This window comes from Furipterus horrens, unplaced genomic scaffold (genome assembly GCF_987537825.1).
Source record: "Furipterus horrens unplaced genomic scaffold, mFurHor1.1.pri manual_scaffold_9, whole genome shotgun sequence".
Classification (NCBI taxonomy): domain Eukaryota; kingdom Metazoa; phylum Chordata; class Mammalia; order Chiroptera; family Furipteridae; genus Furipterus; species Furipterus horrens.
In genome coordinates this window covers 52,760,279-52,780,953 of record NW_028327179.1, presented here as the reverse complement: position 1 = coordinate 52,780,953, position 20,675 = coordinate 52,760,279, and the positions used below count along the sequence as shown (strand labels likewise).

Sequence of the window (20,675 nt, the reverse complement as noted above, 5' to 3'; positions counted from 1 at the left end):
AAAAATGTGTCTTTTATTTTACAGGAAAAAACTAAATGGAATTTTTTGCCAATCCAATACAACAGGAGGTCTCACATAACCCACATAAGGGACATTGCTGGGGCACTCAGTTCAGGAGATCAAAAAGACTACACCACTGGGTCCCAAAGAATACCTACTACATAAGGCCACCCTACCAAGACTGTCAGACATAGTACATCTATTTAATACACAGAAGCAGACACAAGGAGGCAGCCAAAATGGAGAGACAAAGAAATATGCAACAAATGAAAGAAAAGGAGAAATGTCCAGAAAAGAAAATCTAAGTGAAATGTAGGCAAGTAATTTACTAGATATATAGTTCAAAGTAATGGTTATAAGAATGCTCAACAGTATGAAAAAGGACATAGAAACCATTCTAAAAAACAGTCAGAAATGAAAAATACAAGCCTGGCCAGATGCCTCAGTTGGAGTGTCATTCCCTACACAAAAAGGTTGTGGTTTAATTCCCAGTCAGTGCACATACTTAGGTTGCAGGTTAGATCACAGGTCAGGGCATATAGAGGAAGTAACTGATTGATGCTTCTCTGTCCCATCAATGTGTTTCTCTCTCAGGCTACCTCTCTGGCTCTCCTCCCTTTCTCTCCCTTTCTCTCTTTTTAGAACATATCCTCAGGTGAGGATTAAATAAATAAATAAATAAATAAATAAATAGAAATGAAGGATACACTAGAACAGTGGTTCTCAACCTTCCTAATGCCGTGACCTTTTAATACAGTTCCTCATGTTGTGGTGACCCCCAACCATAAAATTGGTACAAAAGAATATTGTCTGTATTGTAATTGCAGTGTTTAAACCAAATCAAACTTATGGGTGGCTATCAGGTATTATTGATAATATATTTTCTTTTAATTCACTATAAGCCCCTTAGCACATTTTGCGAAGATGTGTTCTTCTTAATGCTACTAATCTTTATTTAGATACATTTAAAAATCAGCTTAAAATGATTTCCTACCAGAAATTACAGGATGAAAACTTTTACTGAAAGTGAATAATGCTTATTATTCACATTAAATAAGTGTTTAGAATCATCTGCAAAAACTTGAATTCTTTTTAATGATGCTTATAAAAGACATTTAATAAAGGTAAATCACCTCTCAGATTATTCTCACAAAATACTTTCTCATGTCACTGTTCAGGTCAGATGATTTACGGCTTTTCAATTTATAAAATTTCACATTTAATATCATGTTGTTAAAGCTTTTCTAAATCGGTCTTCCAATATCAGATTCTTAGATGAGAAAAGAAAGGACAAAAGACAGACAAACTCTGTATCAACTTAGCCTTCTCCCTTCCCTGAAAAACAAAATTTCTCTTAAAATTCAAGGCACACTCTTAAAAGGCCAGATAATAAATATTTCAGGCTTTCTGGGCCATGTGATCACTACTGCAACTACTTCTGCTGCTGTCTAAGAAAGCAGCCACAGACAAAATGCTATTTACAAAAAAAAAAAAAAGAAAGAAAGAAAAAAAGCAGTTTAATTGGCCTGTGGGCCATAGTGGTGGCCCAACTCCCTGCCTTAGAAGAACAGACCTAAAATAAAGGAATCATTTACAAATCAAAAAAAAACAAACAAAAAAATGGCCTCCTGTGGGATGTGATGACTGACTCAGAATCTAGCAGTTAATCACTTTACAACACTGTGATGTTGAACACTTTGAATTTAGTCAGCTTTCTGCTTTTGATTAAGATTCTTCTATTCAAACATATCATCATGCTTTTCATTGGGGATAATACGTCTTCATTTAAAAATGTGATGAAATGTTATTTATTAAGGGATTCAGCTTAAAATTAATAAATGATGTCCATACAATTTAATATTTAATTTTTTAAAAACTTAATGAAAAATATAATAGAATCAAAAAATTTAAGATAAGTACACTCACTACCCATTCCAGTATTAAGTCATATCAACTATAGAATAGGAAAAATAAATTTAGATGTGTAATTACTTTAAAATACACTACTTCCACTTTTGTCAATATTTTACATTTATGTATATATTCTATAGGGGAAGCAGAAATTCTTTCTAAAAACATTATCTCCTTAAAATCTTGAGGTGCATATTATAGCCACAGGCAATATCTGAGAAATAAAACTATAGTTCCTCATGTTGTGGTGACCCCCAACCATAAAATTATTTTTGTTGCTACTTCATAACTGTAATTTTGCTAGTTATGAATCGTAATGTAAATATCTGATATGCAGGATGTATTTTCATTGTTACAAATTGAACAAAATCAAAGCATAGTGATTAATCACAAAAACAATGTGTAATTATATAAGTATTTTCCGATGGCCTTAGGCGACCCCTGTGAAAGGGTCGTTCGATCCCCAAAGGGGTCGCAACCCACAGGTTGAGAACCACTGCAATAGAAGGAATAAATAGTAGGTTAGATGAAGCAGAGGATCAATTCAGTTATTTAGAAGACAAGGTAGCAAGCAGAAAGCACCCAATCAGAGCAGCACAAAGAAAAAAAGAATTTTATAAAATGAGGCTAGTTTAAGGGACCATTGAGACAAAATGAAGCCTAACAACATATACATGCCAGGAGTAACAGAGGAAGGAGAGAGAGAGCAAGGGATCAAGAACCTATTTGAAGAAATAATGGCTGGTGAAGAAAAATACACACAAGTCCAGGAAGCACAGAGAGTCCCAAACAAGATGAACCCAAAGAGGCCCACATAAAGACAAATCATAATTAAAATGGCAAAGGTTAAAGACAAAAATGGAATCTTTCTTTTTTTTAATCCTCACCTAAGGATATGTTTATTGATTTTAGAGACAGAGGGAGAAAGAGAAAAACATTGATGTGAGAGAGAAACTTCAATTGGTTGCCTCCTGTATGCTGCCTGATCAAAGATTGAACCCATGACCTATGTATGTGCTCTGATTAGGAATCAAACCCACAGCTTTTTGGAGCATGGAATGATATTCCAACCAACTGAGCCAACCAGCCAGGGCCAAAGAGGGAATTTTAAAAGACACAGAGAAAGACAGTTAGCTACCTACAAGGGAGCTCCCATAAGACTGTCAGCTGATTTCTCAACAGAAACATTTCAGACCAGAAGGGACTGGCATGAAATACTCAAAGTGATGAAAAGCAAGGACCTATATGACCTTCAGAATTGCCCTAGTAGAGTGGAAACCTGCTCTCTGGGTGGAGATATGTGTAACACACCAACTTACTGTGTCCTAGAAAAGGCTGCCAAAGATATCTTCAACAGAGGATATGGGTTTGACATGGTCATAATAGATCTGAGAACCAACTCATGTAGTGGAGTAGAATTTTCTACTCCGGTCATACTTATACTGATACAGGGAAAGCATCAGGCAACTCAGAAACCAAATATAAGGTCTGTAACTATGGACTTATCTTCACCTAAAAATGGAACAGAGATAATACTCTTGGAACAGAAATCTCTTTGAAGAATAAATAGGCTGAAGGGTTGAAACTGACTCTTGGTAACATATTTGTACTGACCATAGAAAAGAAGAGTGGGAAACTGAAGGCCTCCTATAAACAAAATTGTTTCAGTCTTGGCATAAATGTAGATATAGATTTCTCTGTCCTAACCATCTATGGCTGGGCTGTGTTAGCCTTTGAAGATTGGCTTGCTGGCTATCAGATGAGTTTTGACACAGCCAAATCCACACTGTCACAGAATAATTTCACCCTGGGTTGCAAGGCTGCAGACTTCCAGCTGCACACTCATGGTAATAATGACACTGAATTTGGAGGGTACATCTAACAGAAGGTTAATGAGAAGACTGAAACATCAATAAGCCTTGCTTGGACAGCTGGCAGTAACAACGCCCATTTTGGCATCACTGCTAAATACAAGTGGGATTATAGAACGTTTCTCTCTGTTAAAGTAAATAATGCCAGCCTGATTGGTCTGGGTTATATTCAGACTTTTCAGTCAGGACTCAAACTGTCCCTATCAGCTTTAATTGATGGAAAGAACTTCAATGAAGGAGACCACAGGTTGGGTTGGGATATGAACTACAAGCTTAATGCAGTTTTGAATAAAGCATCAGATTTCTCCCTAGAGGTGAAGAGAAATGAACTTACTATGTTTTGGCCTTAAAATTCTTCCCTGAAATTTCAAAAGTGTGAACTTTTTATTCTTCAAAACAATTGTAATCCCCCTGTACACTGAAGTCTATTGATCTTAAGGTCATCCTAAAGGAGGTGCTGAAAGGCCACATTTCAGTTCAGTTCCACAGTACTATTTTAAATGTGTTCCACAACCACAATGTAGTGTCATGATATAAAGGAAATAACCTGATTCTCCAGCTTGTTTATAACATCACGTCCTGCATGTCTCACACCACTTTTTCACAACCTTTTAATATATTGGTCTCTGTGCTGCAGTGGAATCTTTGGTTTTGCATCAAAGTAAAATAAAATAAACCCACCACATTTAAATATTTAAAAAAAAAGAAAGAGTCTACAACCAAGACTACTTTACCCAGTAAGGCTATCATTTAAAATTGAAGGAGAAATAAAGAGCTTCTCAGATATGACAAACTAAAAAAGGTCATTACAACCAAACACCAAACCAGTATTTCAAGAAATGTTAAAAGGTCTTCTTTAAGAAAAAGGAAAACAAAACAAAAGAGAGGAACATAGTTATAAATAATAAAATGGCTATAAACGCATATCTATGAAAAAAGATAGGGTAGCTAAATGGGTAAGAAAACAAGAGCCATATACATGCTGTCTCTGAGAAACCCACCTCAGAATGAAAGATACACACAGACTAAAAATAAAGGGTTGGAAAAAGATATTTCATGCAAATGAAAGGGAAAGAAAAGGCTAGAATAGCAATACTTAGATAAAGTAGGCTTTAAAACAAAGACTATAGCAAGAGACAAAAAAAGACACTATGTAATGATAAAGGGAGCAATCCAACAAGAGGATATAACCCTTATAAAGATTCATGCACCCAAAAAAGAAGCACTTAAAGATATAAAGCAAATCTTGATGAACATAAAGGGAGAGATCAACAGTAATACAGTTATAGTAGGGTATTTTAACATCCCATTGACATCTATGGATAAATCTTCTAAACAGAAAATAAACAAAGAAACTGCAGCCTTAAATGACACACTAGATCCAATGTATTTAATTGATACCTTCAGAGCATTTCACCCTCAAAGAAAGAGAATATACATTCAAATGCACATGGAACATTTTCTATGATACATGTTATGTTAGGACACAAAACTAGTCTCAGTAACTTTAGGAAGACTGACAACACATCAAGCATCTTCTCTGACCTTAATGGTATAAAACAAGAAATAAATCACAAGAAAAAAACTGAAAAACACACAAACACATGGAGGATAAATAAGATATTACAAAAAAAATGGATGGGTTAACAATGAGATCAAGGAGGAAATCAAAAGATACCTTGAAACAAATGAAAACAAGAGCACAACAACCCAACATCTATGGGAGACAACAAAAGCACTCCTAAAAGGGAAATTCATAGCATTACAGGCCTATCTTAAAAACAAGAAAAATCTCAAATAAACAATCTAACTAGAAAAAACAACAAACAAAACCCAAAATGAGTAGAAGAAAATATTAAAGATCAGAGCAGAAATAAAATAGAGTCTAAAAAAACAATACAAAAGATCAATGAAACCAAGAGATATTTCTTTTCAAAGATAGAAAAGATTGACAAACCTTTAACCAGATTCACAAAGAAAAAAAGAGGACTCAAATGAATAAAATTAGAAATGAAAGAAAAGTAACAATGGATACAACAGAAATGCAAAGGATTATAAGAAAATATTATGAACAACTATATGCCAACAAATTGGACAAGCTGGATGAAATGGATAAATTCCTAGAAACACACAATCATCCAAAGATGAATCAGAAAGAACTAGAAAATCTCTATAGGCCACTTACAACTAATGAAATGGAAGCAGTAATCAAAAACTTCCAAACAGAAGTCATGGACCAGATGGCTTTGCAGGTGAATTTTACCAAACATTAAAAAACACCTATCCTTCTCAAAGTATTCCAAAAATCCAAGAGGAGGAAAGACTCCTAATCTCATTTTAGAAGGCCAGCATTATCCCAACTCCAAAATCAGATAAAGACACTACAAAGAAAGAAAATTATAAGCCAATATCCCTGATGAACATAGATGCTAAAGTCCTCAACAAAATATTAGGCAACTGGATCAAGCAATACATTACAAAGATCATACACCATGATCAAGTGGGATTTATTCTGGGGATGCAAGGTTGGTACAACATTCACAAATCAATAAATGTGATTCACCACATAAACAAAATTAAAGACAAAAATCACATAATCATATCAATAGATGCAGAAAAATCATTTGATAATATTCAGTACTCGTTTAGATAAAAATGCTCCACAAAGTGGGAATAAAGAAAACGTTCCTCAATGTAATAAAGGCCATACATTACAAAGTCACAGGCAACATTATACTCAATAGGAAAAAACTACAAACATTTCTCTTAAGATTGGGAATAAGACAGAAATGTCCGCTTTCACCACTCTTATTCAATATAGTACTGGAAGTCTTAGCCACAGCAATCAGAGAAGAAGAAATAAAAGACATCCAAATTGAAAAGGAAGAAGTAAAACTGTCATTATTTGCAGATAATATGATACCATATATAGAGAACCCTAAAGATTCCATCAAAAAACCACTAGAACAGATAAATGATCAGTAAAGTCGCAGGATACAAAATAATATCCAGAAATCAACTGCATTTTTATACACCGATAATGAACTAGCAGAAAGGAAACTAAGAAAACAATCTCATTTATAATTGCATCAAAAGAGAAGATACCTTAGAATAATTTAGCCAAGGAGGTGAAAGACCTGTACTCAAAAAATTATATTACACTAAAAAAAGAAAATAAAGATATAAGTAAGTGGAAGCATATACCCTGTTCATGGATACAAAGAATGAACACCATTACAATAATCACACTATTCAAAGCAATCTATAGATTCAACACAATTCCTATCAAGATACCAACTGCATATTCCACAGAACTAAAACAAATAGTTCAAAAATGTATGTGGAACCACAAAATATCCTGAATAGCCACAGTAATCCTGATATCAGATTATATTACAAGGCCAAAATAATCAAAAGAGCATGACACTGGCATAAAAATAGACATATACATCAACAGGCCAGAATTGAAAGCCCATAAATAAACCCATGCCCTTATGGTCAATTAATATTTGACAAAGGAGGCAAGAACATGCAATGGGGTAAAGACAGACTAGTTAATAAAAAGTGTTGGGAAAATTGGACAGGTACATGAAAAAGAAATTAAACAAGACCCCCTTCTTATACCATACACAAGAATAAACTCAAAATGAATTTAGACTTAAATGTAAGAATCCATAAAAATCCTAGAAGAGACTTATGGTCAAGATGGAGGCATAGGTAGATACGGTTCGCCTCCTTGTGCAACCATAGAAAGAATTGCAACCAGATCTCAAAAATAAATAACAACCAGAGCCATCAGAAAAACTGAGCTATATGGAAGTCTAACAAACAAGGATTTAAAGAAGCCACATTCACCAGACAGGTTGGAGGGATAGAGTTGCAGAGATGGGGCGGAGAGGTGGTGTGGTGTGGACTGGCAGCAGCATCAATGGCAGAAGGACGGTCCTACATTAACATGTGGTAGATAAAAATCAGGAGGGATACTCTGGGAGTGAGCAATCCCAGCCCCATGCCATATCACACAGTCCAGGATTACAGCACTGGGAGGATAACCCCTATTACCTCTGGCTGTAAAAACTAGTGGGGTTTGGGGTGGCAGAAGAAACTGCCAGATTTTGCTCGCATGGCCTTAGAACATACGCAAAACCCAGGGCAGCAGCTGGAAGGGTGCTAATCACCTATGGAAAGTGGGTGAAATGAGTGGAAACAGGACAAGTGCCAAACAAATTGCTAGAAGCCAAGCAGCGGCATTGTCCTCTTTCCAAGCCTCCCGCCACACACAGAGCCACAAAACACTGAAGAGTGTTGCTCTGCCCTGGTAATTACCTAAGGCTCTGCCCCACACAATTTACAGGTGAGTTTGCTACACAGGCCACACTACTAAGGTAGTAAAAGAAGCTCTACCTAATACAGAGAAACAAACACAGGGAAGCTGCCAAATTGAGTAGGCAAAGAACTATGGCCCAAATTAAGGAACAGAACAAAACTCCAGAAACAACTAAACAAAACAGAGATAGCCAACCTATCAGATGTAGAGTTCAAAACACTGGTGATAATGGTGCTCAGAGAACTCATTGAGTATGGCAAAAAAATAAAAGAAGAAATGAAGGTTACACAAAGTGAAATAAATAAAAATATACACAGAACCAACAGTGAAGGGAATGAAGCTGGGATTCAAAAAATCAACAATTTGGAACAAAAGGAAGAAATAAACATTAAATCAGAATAAAAAGAAGAAACAAAATTGCAACCAAAAAAAAAAAAAAAAAAAAAAAAAAGGAGAGGCTGAGGAACCTGTGGGAAAACTTTAAATGTACCAACATCTGAGTCACAAGGGGGCTGGAATGAGATGAGGGAAAGCAAGAAATTGAAAACTTATGTAAAAAATAATGAAAGAAAACTTCCCAAATTTGGCAAAGAAAATAGACATACAAGTCCAGGAAGATAGAGAGTCCCAAACAAGTTGGACCAAAAGAGGACCACACCAAGACACATCATAATCAAAATGCCAAAGGCTAAAGATAAAGACAGAATCTTAAAAGCAGTAAGAGAAAAGCAGACAGTTACCTACAAATGAGTTCCCATAAGACTATCAGCTGATTTCTCAAAATAAACTTTGCAGGCAAGAAGGAGCTGGCAAAAAGTATTCAAAGTGATGAAAAGCAAGGGATCTACAACCAAGATTACTCTATCTAACAAAGCTATCACTTAGAATGAAAGGGTAGAGAAAGTGCTTCCCAAACAAGGTAAAGCTAGAGTTCACCATCACCAAGCCATTATTATATGAAATGTTAGCGGGACTTATTTAAGAAAAAGAAGAAAATCAAAATTGTGAACATTAAAATAAAAACAAACTCACAACTATCAACAACTGAATCTAAAAAACACAAACAAAAACAAAAACAAACTAAGCAAACAACCAGAACAGGAACAAAATCATAGGTATGGAGATCATATGGAGGATTATCAGCTAGGAAGGGAGAAGAGGGAGAATGGGGAAATGGTGCAGGGATTAAGAAGTATAATTGGTAGGAACAAAACAGACAGGGTGATGTTAAGAATAGTATAGGAGCCCTGGCTGCTGTGGCTCAGTGGATTGAGCGTCGGCCTGCGAACCAAGTGTCACTGGTTCGATTCCCAGTCAGGGTACATAATTAGATTGCACGTCAGGTCCCCAGTTGGGGAGGCATGAGAGGCAATCACACAGTGATGTTTCTTTCCCTCTCTTTCTCCTTTCTCCTCTCTCTAAAAATAAATAAATAAAATTTAAAAAATAAATTAAAGAATAGTATAGGAAAGGGAGAAGCCAAAGAACTTTTTTTTTTTAATTATTTATTTTTAGAGAGAGGGGGAAAGGAGGAAGAGAAGGAGAGAAACATCACTGTGTGGTTGCCTCTCACTTGCGCCCCCAACTGGGGACCTGATATGCAACCTAGTCAGGTGCCCTGACTGGGAATCGAACCAGTGACACTTGGCTCACAGGCCGACACTCAATCCACTGAGCCACAGCAGCCAGGGCTAGAAGCCAAAGAACTTATATGCATGACCCATGGACATGAACTAAAGAGGTGGAAAACTGTTGGAGGAAAGGTGGGTACTGGGCAGAAGAGGGCAAAGGGGAAAAAAATTGGGACAACTGTGACAGCATGATCAATAAAATAAAAAATCCTGGAAGAAAACAGGCAGTAAAATCTCGAACATTTCTTGTAGCAAGTTTTGTTTTTTCTGATATATCTCCTTGGCAAGGGAAACCAAAGGAAAAAAAATAAACAAACAGGACTACATCAAACTAAAAAGTTTTTGATAGCAAAGGAACCATCAAAAAAATGAAAAGGGAACCCAATGATTAGGAGAACATATTCACCAATGCTACATCTGATAAGGGGTTAATATCCAAAATTTATAAAGAACTTATATTGTACAACTCAAAACCCAAAAAACAAATAACCCAATTTAAGAATGACTCAAAGCCCTGAAGAGACACTTCTCCAAAGAGGACATACAGAGGGCTAATAGACACATGAAAAGATATTCCACATAAGTAATCATCAGAGAAATGCAAATTAAAGCCAGAATGTGCTATCACCTCATACCTGTCGTAAAGACTATCATCAGTAAATCAACAAACAGCAAGTGTTGATGAGAAAAGGGAACCCTTGCGCACTATTGGCAGAAATGCAAATTGGTACAGCCAATGTGGAAAACAGTATGAGGTTTCATCGAAAAATTAAACTGGAACTGCCTTATGACTCAGCAATTCCACTTCTGGGAATGTATCTGAAGAAACCCAAAACAATAATTTGAAAGAATACATGCACCCCTATGTTTCATTGCAGCATCATTTACAATAGTTAAGATTTTGAATAGCCAAAGTGCCCATCAGTATATTAGTGGATAAAAAAAGCTATAGTACATTTACACAATGGAATACTACTTGGCCATAAAAAAGGAAATCTTACCATTTGCAATAGCATGGATTTGGAGAGTATTATGCTAAGTGAAATAAGCCAGTCAGAAAAATAAAAATACTGTGTGACATATAAGTGGAATCTAATGAACAAATAAACTAACAAATAAAATATATACACAGAACAGACTGACCAGCGTTGGAAGGAGGGGGGTTGGGGCACTGAGTGAAAAACATGATGGGATTAAGAATAAAAATTGTATAGTCACAGATATCAGTATGGTGCTTACCAGAGGGAAAGGGGGTGGTGCGGGGGAAGGTAGAAGAAGGTACAGGGGTGTTGTGTCAGGGTGACCATAGCCAGGACCTCACCTCCACATGCATGTATTTTCATTTGCCTAGGTCACCCTTATCTAAGGATAATTTCTCAGTGCGTGTTATGCCATCGCATAGCTCAGACTGGCTGGGTGCCACCTTTGTTAACTTCATGTATAAGTAGGCCCCTACTGTTCAAGGGATACAGATGATATTGGAACACTAAGTCCTTGCCTGCCACCACAGGACAAGACTAAAAGTGGATGATACATTGGCTCCCTAAGTCGTTGCCCACCGCCTCATGACGAGACTAAAGGCAGATAATTTTGGCTTCCATGACTACGTCCTTGCCCACCGCCGCAGGACAAGAGTGAAGGTGGATGATCCTTTCTCCTGTGACTCCCCTGTTCTCACTCGCCCCCATGAGAATTGTAAGGCATATCCTGTTGTTCCCGTCCTTGCCTGCAGGAGCAAGATTAAACTGGTATGATTTCCCTCTCCAACGCTCCACTGTTGTTTTTAAGTCTCCATGAAACTAAAGTAAACCTAATTTGAGTTGAACTCCTGTGCTGATAGAAGGAAAATTGTGATGGAAGTAGCCTTGACTTTGGATGGTGAGCACACAATGTAATGTACAGATTATGTATTATAGAATTGTACAGTTGATGCCAATGTCATCTCAATAAATTTTTTTTAATTAAAAATATTCACAGCTCTCTGATTGCCTAATCACATCTCTTTCTCTGCCAGCCACTACTAGCTCCTCAGGAAAACATGAGCTCTTCTGAGCTCAGCTGACCAGCAGAAGTAGTGCTGGACTACAGTATATGTAACTGAAGGTGACAGCTATAGCTTGCTCCTGGGTTTGTTTGTTGTTGTTGTTATTGTTTGCCCTGTCAGATCCTATGACTGAGTACTGGCAAGTGACCTGATAATCTTCTGCTCACTGTAAGTGATCTAGTGGTCTCTATCTTTTAATTGGCACATGGCCAAGGAACAAAACTTCTTAAAATTCAAGGTGTGCACTCTAGTACTAAATGTTTCCAGAGAACATCCATGCCTTCCACTGGTTGGAGTTAACAAGAAGCAGGAGAGAAAGCAAGAAGAGTCAGAAGAGAGGAAATAGAAAGTTAATCTCAGGAGTTGAGAAAGGGGCTAATTCCTATATCTGATACTTCCAAAAAATGGGGGGGAATGCCAAAACTGGGTCACTAAATTACAGTATATTTTACATTTTAAAGTTATAGGTTCACTGTTAGATTTTTTAAATCCTTAAGTCACGTTGCAAAGAAAACATTGTTCTTATCTGTCATGTATATCTCATTTGGAAGTAACATTAGAGTCTACTTTGAATCTTTGTGAATATGAAGCCCAAGCCAAATAGGACTACTATCCACAACCCGCCTCCAGGTGCCCACCCAAAAAGCCTCAACAGAATGAGAGTAAAAGTTTAGAAAAATAAAGAGAATACAGAGTAGCAAGGAAGCCTGTAAGATGATTACTGTCTTGGGACTGGGATAACTAGGTGCCAGGAGAAAAGCAGAAACAAAGTAGTAAAGTATTAAGACCTGAAGTACGCTTATAGTGGTCTCAGATGTACTGGGTGCCATGCATGGTCACTTTCTACTAATTTAGTCCCAAGGGGCATCACTGTCTTATTTAGTAAGAGGAATCTGCAACTACCCACTAGGTGCCACTGAACATAAGGCACTGTGCTGGAGCTGAGGAATGGGAATCAGGATAAAAAATAGAGTAATGACTCTGTAGACAAGGAAATTGAAAGGTGTTCTCTGCACTCTCTGGGAAGCAAATAATGAGGTAAATAGGCTTCTAAACAGAAAGGGTTGCCCTGGCTGGTGTGGCTCAGTGGATTGAGTTTCAACCTGTGAACCAAAAGGTTGATGGTTCAATTCCCAGTAAGGGCACATGCCCGGGTTGCAGGCCAGACCCCAAGTTGGGAGTGCACAAGAGGCAACCACACATTGATGTTTCTCTCCCTCTCTTTCTCTCTCTCTTCCCCTCTAAGAATAAAATAAATAAAAAATATTAAGAAAATAAATAAAATCTTTTTTAAAAGAGAGAAAGGGTTAACTACCTAGAAAGGCCTTCAATAAGTTGTCAAACTGCCCTAGAATAACTTCAATAGCAAGAAACCTGGTAATTCAAGATAATTGCTTGGAAAATCAGTATATGAGGTCTGTCCAGAAAAAGTCCACCCACTGATAACATAACAAGAGAAGTTTGCACAACATCGATGTAACCTGGCAGCCAAGGAGAGTGGACTGGACTGTGTATGTGTGAACAAGGATGACTTCACTGCACTAGTCAGTGGGGGGGTGGTAGATGCTGTTGAGTGAGCATGTGTACTGTGTGGCCATTGCATTCAAAATGACTGAGTAGAGCAACAAATCTGCACCAAATTTTGCATTAACTTGTACATTCCTCTGCGGAAATTATTTGAATGATTCAGAAGGCCACAGCTATGGGCAACTGGTGATTGGCAGCTTCATCACAATGTGCCCACTCATGTATCACATCTGGTACAGTTTTTTGGTGAAACACCCAGGTGACTCAGCCCCCCTACAGCCCAGATTTGACACCCTGAGACTTTTCCCCCAAACTAAAATCACCTTTTTAAGGGAAGATATTTCAGATTGTAGATGAGATTCAGGAAACAACAACTGGGCAGCTGACAGCAATTGGTAGGACTTTGTGAGATCCCAAAGTGCCTACTTTGAAGGGAACTAAGGCATCATTGTCCTGTGTACAATGTTTCTTGTATCTTCTTAAATAAATGTCTCTATTTTTCATAGTATGTGGCTGGATATTTCCTAGACAGACCCTGTATAAGCAAGTACTTAGAGGTTGGCATGGAGATTCTATTATGTTAAGTTCTTTTCTTCCTTACTTACTGTGATTATGGTGTTAACTACCTTACAATCCATATACAACATTAGGCCATCATGCCAGCTCTCCAAAAACTTCCAAGATATTGGGGAAGCCAATAAGATCACTACCTCGGGCCTCCAATAACTGGATACCAGGAAGGAAGTGTCACCTAAACTGAATCTTGAAGGGGGAGCAGGATTAGTCTTCTATAGAAGGACACCAACAGCCCCCCCAAGTAAGACATGAATGGCAGGGAGGAGCCTGTCCCACCAAGCCCTTTTCTATTAGGTATAAACTTTCATCTGTATCTTCAATCTTGCCTCCAATAGTAACTCTGACAATGAACTTAATTTCCATTAGGAATTATGAATCACACTTCTGAGATACATACCTCACGGTTGCCCAAAGTCCGTTGTTCTGTACTAACACTCCACCATTTTAGTGAATAGCCTCTAACACCAGCTTTGAAACACGGCTTCATCTGTACCAATATTGTATAAATCCATCAAAAAGTTGGGAACTCTAAAGGGAAGCAGTTGAACATGGTTACACTGGGCAACACAATTTTTGTTGAGTTATCTGACACTTGTTTTTGACTAACTTTTGGCATCTGAATCCAAAAATGACCCCAGTTTTTCTCTACCACATCAACTTTTTAAGGTACAAGATACTCTCCCTTTGTCCACAAAATCATACAAAATGTACATACAAATGAAAATAAGGAAAAAATTACCTGAATATACTGTTTATTTAGAATTATTTTATTCATATAAAGGGTATATATTGTTACTGTAAGTCCAATTGTGTACAAGTAGCAAAGTTCTGCTACCAAACATACATATTAAGGTATTTTATCTTTTCAAACGACAGGCTAGGAAATGCCAAAATGAGATCCTTGAAACAGTCTCCTTCAGTTGGCAAAGCTTTCACAAATTGCTTCATGAGACACAGTTTTATGTGCAGAGGTGGGAATATAATGTTCTTTCTGTCAACAAGTGGCTCCTGTAGAATGTTTGGATCACCAGGTTTGAGGTCAGATCTTAGAGGCCAATTCGACTCCACCCAATGCTTCTCATAAGCTCTGCTGTCCCACATCCACAGAAAACAGGGATACTTGGTGCATCCGCATTGCTGACAAAGAAGGAAGCAGACCATTTTAAGGTCAACACAGATGGTCCGATTGTGCTTGTGATATTGCAACAGATCAATGACTCTCTTTATGTCTTCATATTCTTCATGAAAACAAACTGAATGGCCAATTGGGACTGCACCAAATAAATTGCCATTGTGGAGGAGGTCACACTTCAAGCTGTGCTTTGAGCTATCAATGAACAGTTGCCGTTCACTTGTGTTCTAGACTGGAATTCCCAATTCCTCCATTAAACCATGTATGTTATGGCAATGCACAAACCCACCGTCACTTCGAAAGTACTACAGAAATGCACTTTCTTTTGATCGAAAGTAGGATGACTTCGCTCCTTTTTCAAGCAAGTTTTTCTCATGCAGTCTTAATGATAGAAGTTCTGAAGCCTTTCTGGATAGTCCCAAATCTCATGCCAAATCATTCAACTCATGCTGATCAAATCCCTTATGAACTGAGTCATCTTCAATTTCAAAATCTTCATCATTGCTGTCACTTAATTCTTCACCATACTCCTGTTTTTTAAAAAAGGGTAGTTCAATGAAAACTCGCCCTGGGATTTCAGCTGAATGAGGCACTGGGTGTATAGCTGATGATAGACTATAACACTCTATTTTACATTTATTTTTGTTATATCCTGACACTTTCACTATACAAAAGTAACAGTCACTTGAATGATCTCTGGGCTCTCGCCAAACCATAGGTATACCAAATGATAATTTATCACGTGTTCCCTTCATCCACATCCGTAAACTCTCGACACAATGCTTGCACACCTTGTGAGGGGCCCAAGACTTATCTTGATCACCAAGTTTTACTTTAAAATATGCAAAATAGGCTTGCTTGAGAAATGCGCTGCTATTTGTCCTTTGGCAATGGTGAAATTACCACAGATATAACAAAACTAATCAGGGTTGTTTATGTACTTGGAACGAGAAATAGCAGAGGCAGACATGATCTAAAGGAAAGGAAATACGTATGTATGTAAATAAAAAAATAAATTCTGCTAACTCCTTGTACATAGACAAGAACTCGGACTACACTTCGAAATACGATTCACTATATAGAGCGGCACACAACCTCTCACCATACTGTCTCATGTGTAACTGAATAGCTTAGACAAGTATGAACCTGTTGCTGATCTCCAAGGTGGTCCTCCACCCCCTCCCCACTCGGGGAGGTTTGCTCTCAGCCAACAGGAGAACACTAATGCTTCCCTCCATCCAGGTTCTTCCATCCAGCCTAAAGTGGTCACATTAAGATAAGCTGTACAGAAAAAAACTTGACATGATAGAAGAAAACTAACTAGTTTTGAAATCAGCATGCCTATTTAAGTCTAAAACAGCTGAAAAATCAAACTCAACAGAAATTATGTTCAAAATTGTTCCCCTGTGTTATTTTTCCTCAAGGTGGGAGCCCAAAAAACCCAAATCAAGAGCAGTGTGCATGGGGCACCGACCCTTGACCCTCGCTGCGCAGACACGGAAGTGAACAGGCGCAGGCGCGGGAGGAGACGGAGCGCCAGAAGCTGAACTTCAGGGAAGGGGGCGCGGCGCACACAGCATGGCCTCCAACCAGTATTTGGTTCGTCAGCAGATCAGCCGGCTGGGCCAGGTGGGGCCGGAGAAAGCTTCTCCAGTTCTCAGCTGCCTCCATCCCTCGCCTACCGCCACTGCCCTTCCTAATCTCCACCCCAGTGCCTACGCCAGCAGCTCAACTGCTGACGCCCCGCCCCGCCCTGCCCCTCCCTGGCCCTCTCTGCCCCTCCCGAGCCGCCTCCCGGAGCCCGCCCCGCCTCTCCTTCGTCGCCTGTGGACCGCGCGGTCTTGTTGGTCCCCCTCCTACTCCGCCCTGCAGTCCTGATTGTGTCTCCCTTTTTCCCTTAGAGGATGTCTTCCTTCCAGCTCAACCTCAACCCTCTCAAGGAGCCGCTCGGCTTCATCAAGGTCCTCGAGTGGGTGAGTGCAGCCGGGCCCGCTGCGGCCCGGCCGGCGCCGTCGGCGAAGAGGCGGGGAGCCTCGTGAGCCGGGCCAGCTCTGCTCGCGCAGACCCTGTAGTTGCCGCCTTCCCCAGGACGGGACGTGCGGGGAGGGCACGAGAGGCCGCCGCTTGGGCCCGTACGGGGCGGGGACGCTGCGGTCGGCGTGGAATCAGTAGCCCCTTGGCGGCCTGCGTCCAGGGCGGAGCCGCCCTCCCGCACTAAAGCTCACCTCTGGGTGCCCCCGTGGAAATGGAAGTTCATATTTCTCTGTGGCTTCACTGCTTGCCGCAAGGGAAGAGAAAACTTCCTATTGCCGTCTAACCGAAACCCGGCGGGCGGGAGGCGTGCCCCGGCCGGCGCAGCCTCTTGAGTGTCGGTTGGAAAGGGCCGGCCGTGCTTTTCTGTCGGGTGCTGACTCCTTATGAGGCTGCTCCCTCGAAAGCTACTGTAGTTGTGCCTTGTCGAAGGGATTTGACGAGCACTCACTTATTAATTTATTTTAAACATTGGCTCCAAGTTAAAAATGGATAAAGGTAAGCAGTGGGTCAGGGAAGCTGGCGATGATGGTAACGGGAAACCCGAGGAGCGGTGGTGGAAAGGTCTTTTAACAAAACGCATCTTGTCAGCACGATTCACTTAGGCACATACTAGGAATCGCCATCACAGTTTAAGGATTTCCAAGCAACAGCCTGTAGTCAGCTTTTAGTCCTTTCCTGAGAATACTCAATAATTAACATCAAAGGAGGTTTATTAATTCGACCATGACAGTGATCAAGTCACTTGGAGGAGTTAGCGAATACACCAGCCACTGCAGGTTTTCCTCAGACTTCATGGCCTCATACATATTTTAGGGCTGATTTCAGGTGCATATTAATGGACAGCTGGCATCCGTCCAGCGTGTAGCGAGCAAAATTTACATCTAATTCTGTAACGCTGTATTTTAGTGTTAGATTGGTGAAGAGTAAGAACTTTCGATTTTCTGTTTTAAATAACCTACCCAGGATGTTTTTTAAAGTAACACAGAAACCCAGATTCTCTAATGGGCACTCAATCTGATTTCCTACCTACTTTTTCCCCACGGTTTCACTTGATGTTTTCTGTAAACTGAAATTGTGCTGATTTCACACAAATATCTATTTTAAAGACATATAAATGTATATACTTAGGGTTCTGTAAACTGGGTCCCGATTTAAATACAAAGAAAATCATTAATTGAACATATAAAAATATTAAATTGAAGGAGAAAAATCACATTTAACTAAGCTAATCAAATATAAATATTAAGAAAAAGACTTATACCTAGTAGATTTAATCGCATTTAGGATTACAAGTAAATTTATAATTTAAATTTTCACTTGCACAAAGAGGCAGTTTATATTTGTGCTTATATTATTTTTCTATATTTTCATTAAAAAGATGTAAACTTGACTTTTGTCTTAGTATTTCCAAAACCAATAAATTGAATAGTGATTGTAGTTCGATGTATTTTGAGTAATATCCTTTTTAAAACTTTTTAAAGGAAATACTAGAGTTAGTTTTAACAACTCATTACACAGAACCTTTTATGAAAAGATTATTCATTGTTAATGGTGTAGCGAATGTTTATTCAACAAATATTTGAGTATGTATTATATACAGGTGCTGTGCTAAGCACTAGCACACAAACATGAATAAAACATTGTCTTTTCCTCATGAACTGTTAAGAAAGACATGAAAACAAATATGAAAATGCCATATGATGAATACTGTATTAAAAGTATAGGCAAGATGTAATGAGTGAAAGGAAGGAAAAATCAATTGCTTAGATGAACCAGGACGAATTTCATAGATGAAATAACACTTGAAGGATGAGTACTTGTTCACTGGGGAGTGACTTTCCAGGTAAAGGGAATTTTATTTTCAGTGGTGTGAAAAGTTGAAGCAGCATAGCTCTGTTTGAGAACTTAAAGTATTTGGGGTTGGCTAGAACACAGACTGAGTTTTAAACAAGCGAATGATAAGATTATATTTGCCTTTTAGAAACTTTCATTTTGTCAGCAGTGTAGGAGATTAGAAAGGTTATACTTGAAGGAAGGGAGACCTGTTGCTTGAGAATTTATGAGGGCCTAAAATTAATTGCAGTGGGAATAGAGAAGAGAAATTTAGAAATTAGAATATATCTGGAGTGTAAAGAGTAAGTACTCTAATATGACTGCCACATATATTTATGACTTGGCTTGGTAGTGGCACTGCTAAGATAGATCGATCACTAAGGAAAAGAAGCAAATTTTTGGTGGAAGATAAATAAGGTTTTGGATGTATTAAGTTTGTGATCTCTTTAAATCAAGTAAGTGGAGGTGCTCTATATGGACTTGCGTTTTAAAAGATAATATGGGCTGGATCTACCAGCAAAGGAGAGAAGAAATAGTTTGGAAGATGGAGAGAAAACATCTTGGCCTCACTATTAGAATTTTAAGAAAATATTATTCAACATTATCAGGTCCAATAGAGAAGTTAACTAAAATAAGTACTAAAATGCATCCTTGGTTTTGGTAATCAAGAGGTTATTGGTGGCTTTAGTAAGAGCAGTTTCAATAAAATCAGAAACAAGGATGGTTATGGGCTAAAAAGAGGTATGGTACGAAAATGAAGACAGAGAATAATACATTATGTGACTGAAAATGGGAGAAATTTAGTGGTAACCCATCTTAAAGATGGGAGAGACGGAATGGATTTGTAAACAAGAGACTTCGGAATAGTATTATTGGAAGTTAAAAACAGGCATAGAGGGGAATGAATGATAAAACAAGGTCCTAGAGGAAAAGGGCCCATTGTAGGAATTTTTAAATGTGTTTGGAGTAAAATAGTCAAGTTTCAGCCCTGGCCAGTGTGGCTCGGTTGGAGTGTTGTCTGTGAACCAGAAGGTCGTGGGTTCAATACCTGGTCAGAGCACATGCCTAGGTTGTGGGTTCCATCCCAGTCCAGGTATGCACAAGAGGCAACTGATGGATGTTTCTCTCGCTTTTTCTCCCTTCCTTCCCCTCTCCCTAAAATCAATAAGCATGTCTTTGGGTGAGGATTTTAAAAATACTTTTCATAAGGCCTTGATTGAGGTATGTTGGGGGCAGGGTTAACTAAAAATAGTCAATAAATTAGTTTACAAACAAATTAAAATCTAGATAAAGGCTCCTTACTATCCATATAACTAAAAGAATAATTCCCCAAATCAACGTAACGCTAGCAAGGTTCTAAATGATCTTAGGACTAAGATATAATCTGTTAATATGTACCTTTCAGGAATTACAAATTTGAATGTCTCATAGACATGAAGGCAAGATGCCCGGTAAATATTTATTGACAGAATAAAAATATAGTTGCCAAAGCAGATGCATTTTCACTTTGCCTCTAAACTGCATATTTATATATGAAGACTTTTTTTTTTTTTTAAATATTCTCCTGGCCCCTAGTTACAGTGCCTGGCAGTGACACTATCTTGGTTCTCTGTGTAATTCAGTAGAAGTTGAATTTTTGTTATATTTATATGGGAATATCAATACTTTACAGGGCTGTTGGAATGATTGGGTTATTTTATAAATAATGTGAATGATGATAATGCACTTGAACAGTTTTGGTTTTTCCATGACTGAGATACTGTGTTTCAAAAAGACTAGACCTAGAGGG

At 38.4% G+C, this 20,675-nt stretch overlaps 1 protein-coding gene and 1 pseudogene across 1 annotated transcript in view; both read left to right on the top strand.

Moving 5' to 3' along the window:
- Positions 1 to 3,209: 3,209 nt before the first annotated feature.
- Positions 3,210 to 16,566, top strand: LOC150001755 (non-selective voltage-gated ion channel VDAC3 pseudogene; annotated as a pseudogene).
- A 234-nt stretch (positions 16,567 to 16,800) lies between these two features.
- The window catches only part of SYPL1 (synaptophysin like 1), a 34,441-nt gene continuing 30,566 nt past the window's right edge, over positions 16,801 to 20,675 (top strand). The window contains exon 1 of the mRNA XM_090287333.1: positions 16,801 to 16,992. Coding sequence (XP_090143459.1) covers positions 16,924 to 16,992 — 69 coding nt within the window. The 5' untranslated portion in view covers positions 16,801 to 16,923. The remainder of the gene's footprint in view (positions 16,993 to 20,675) is intronic.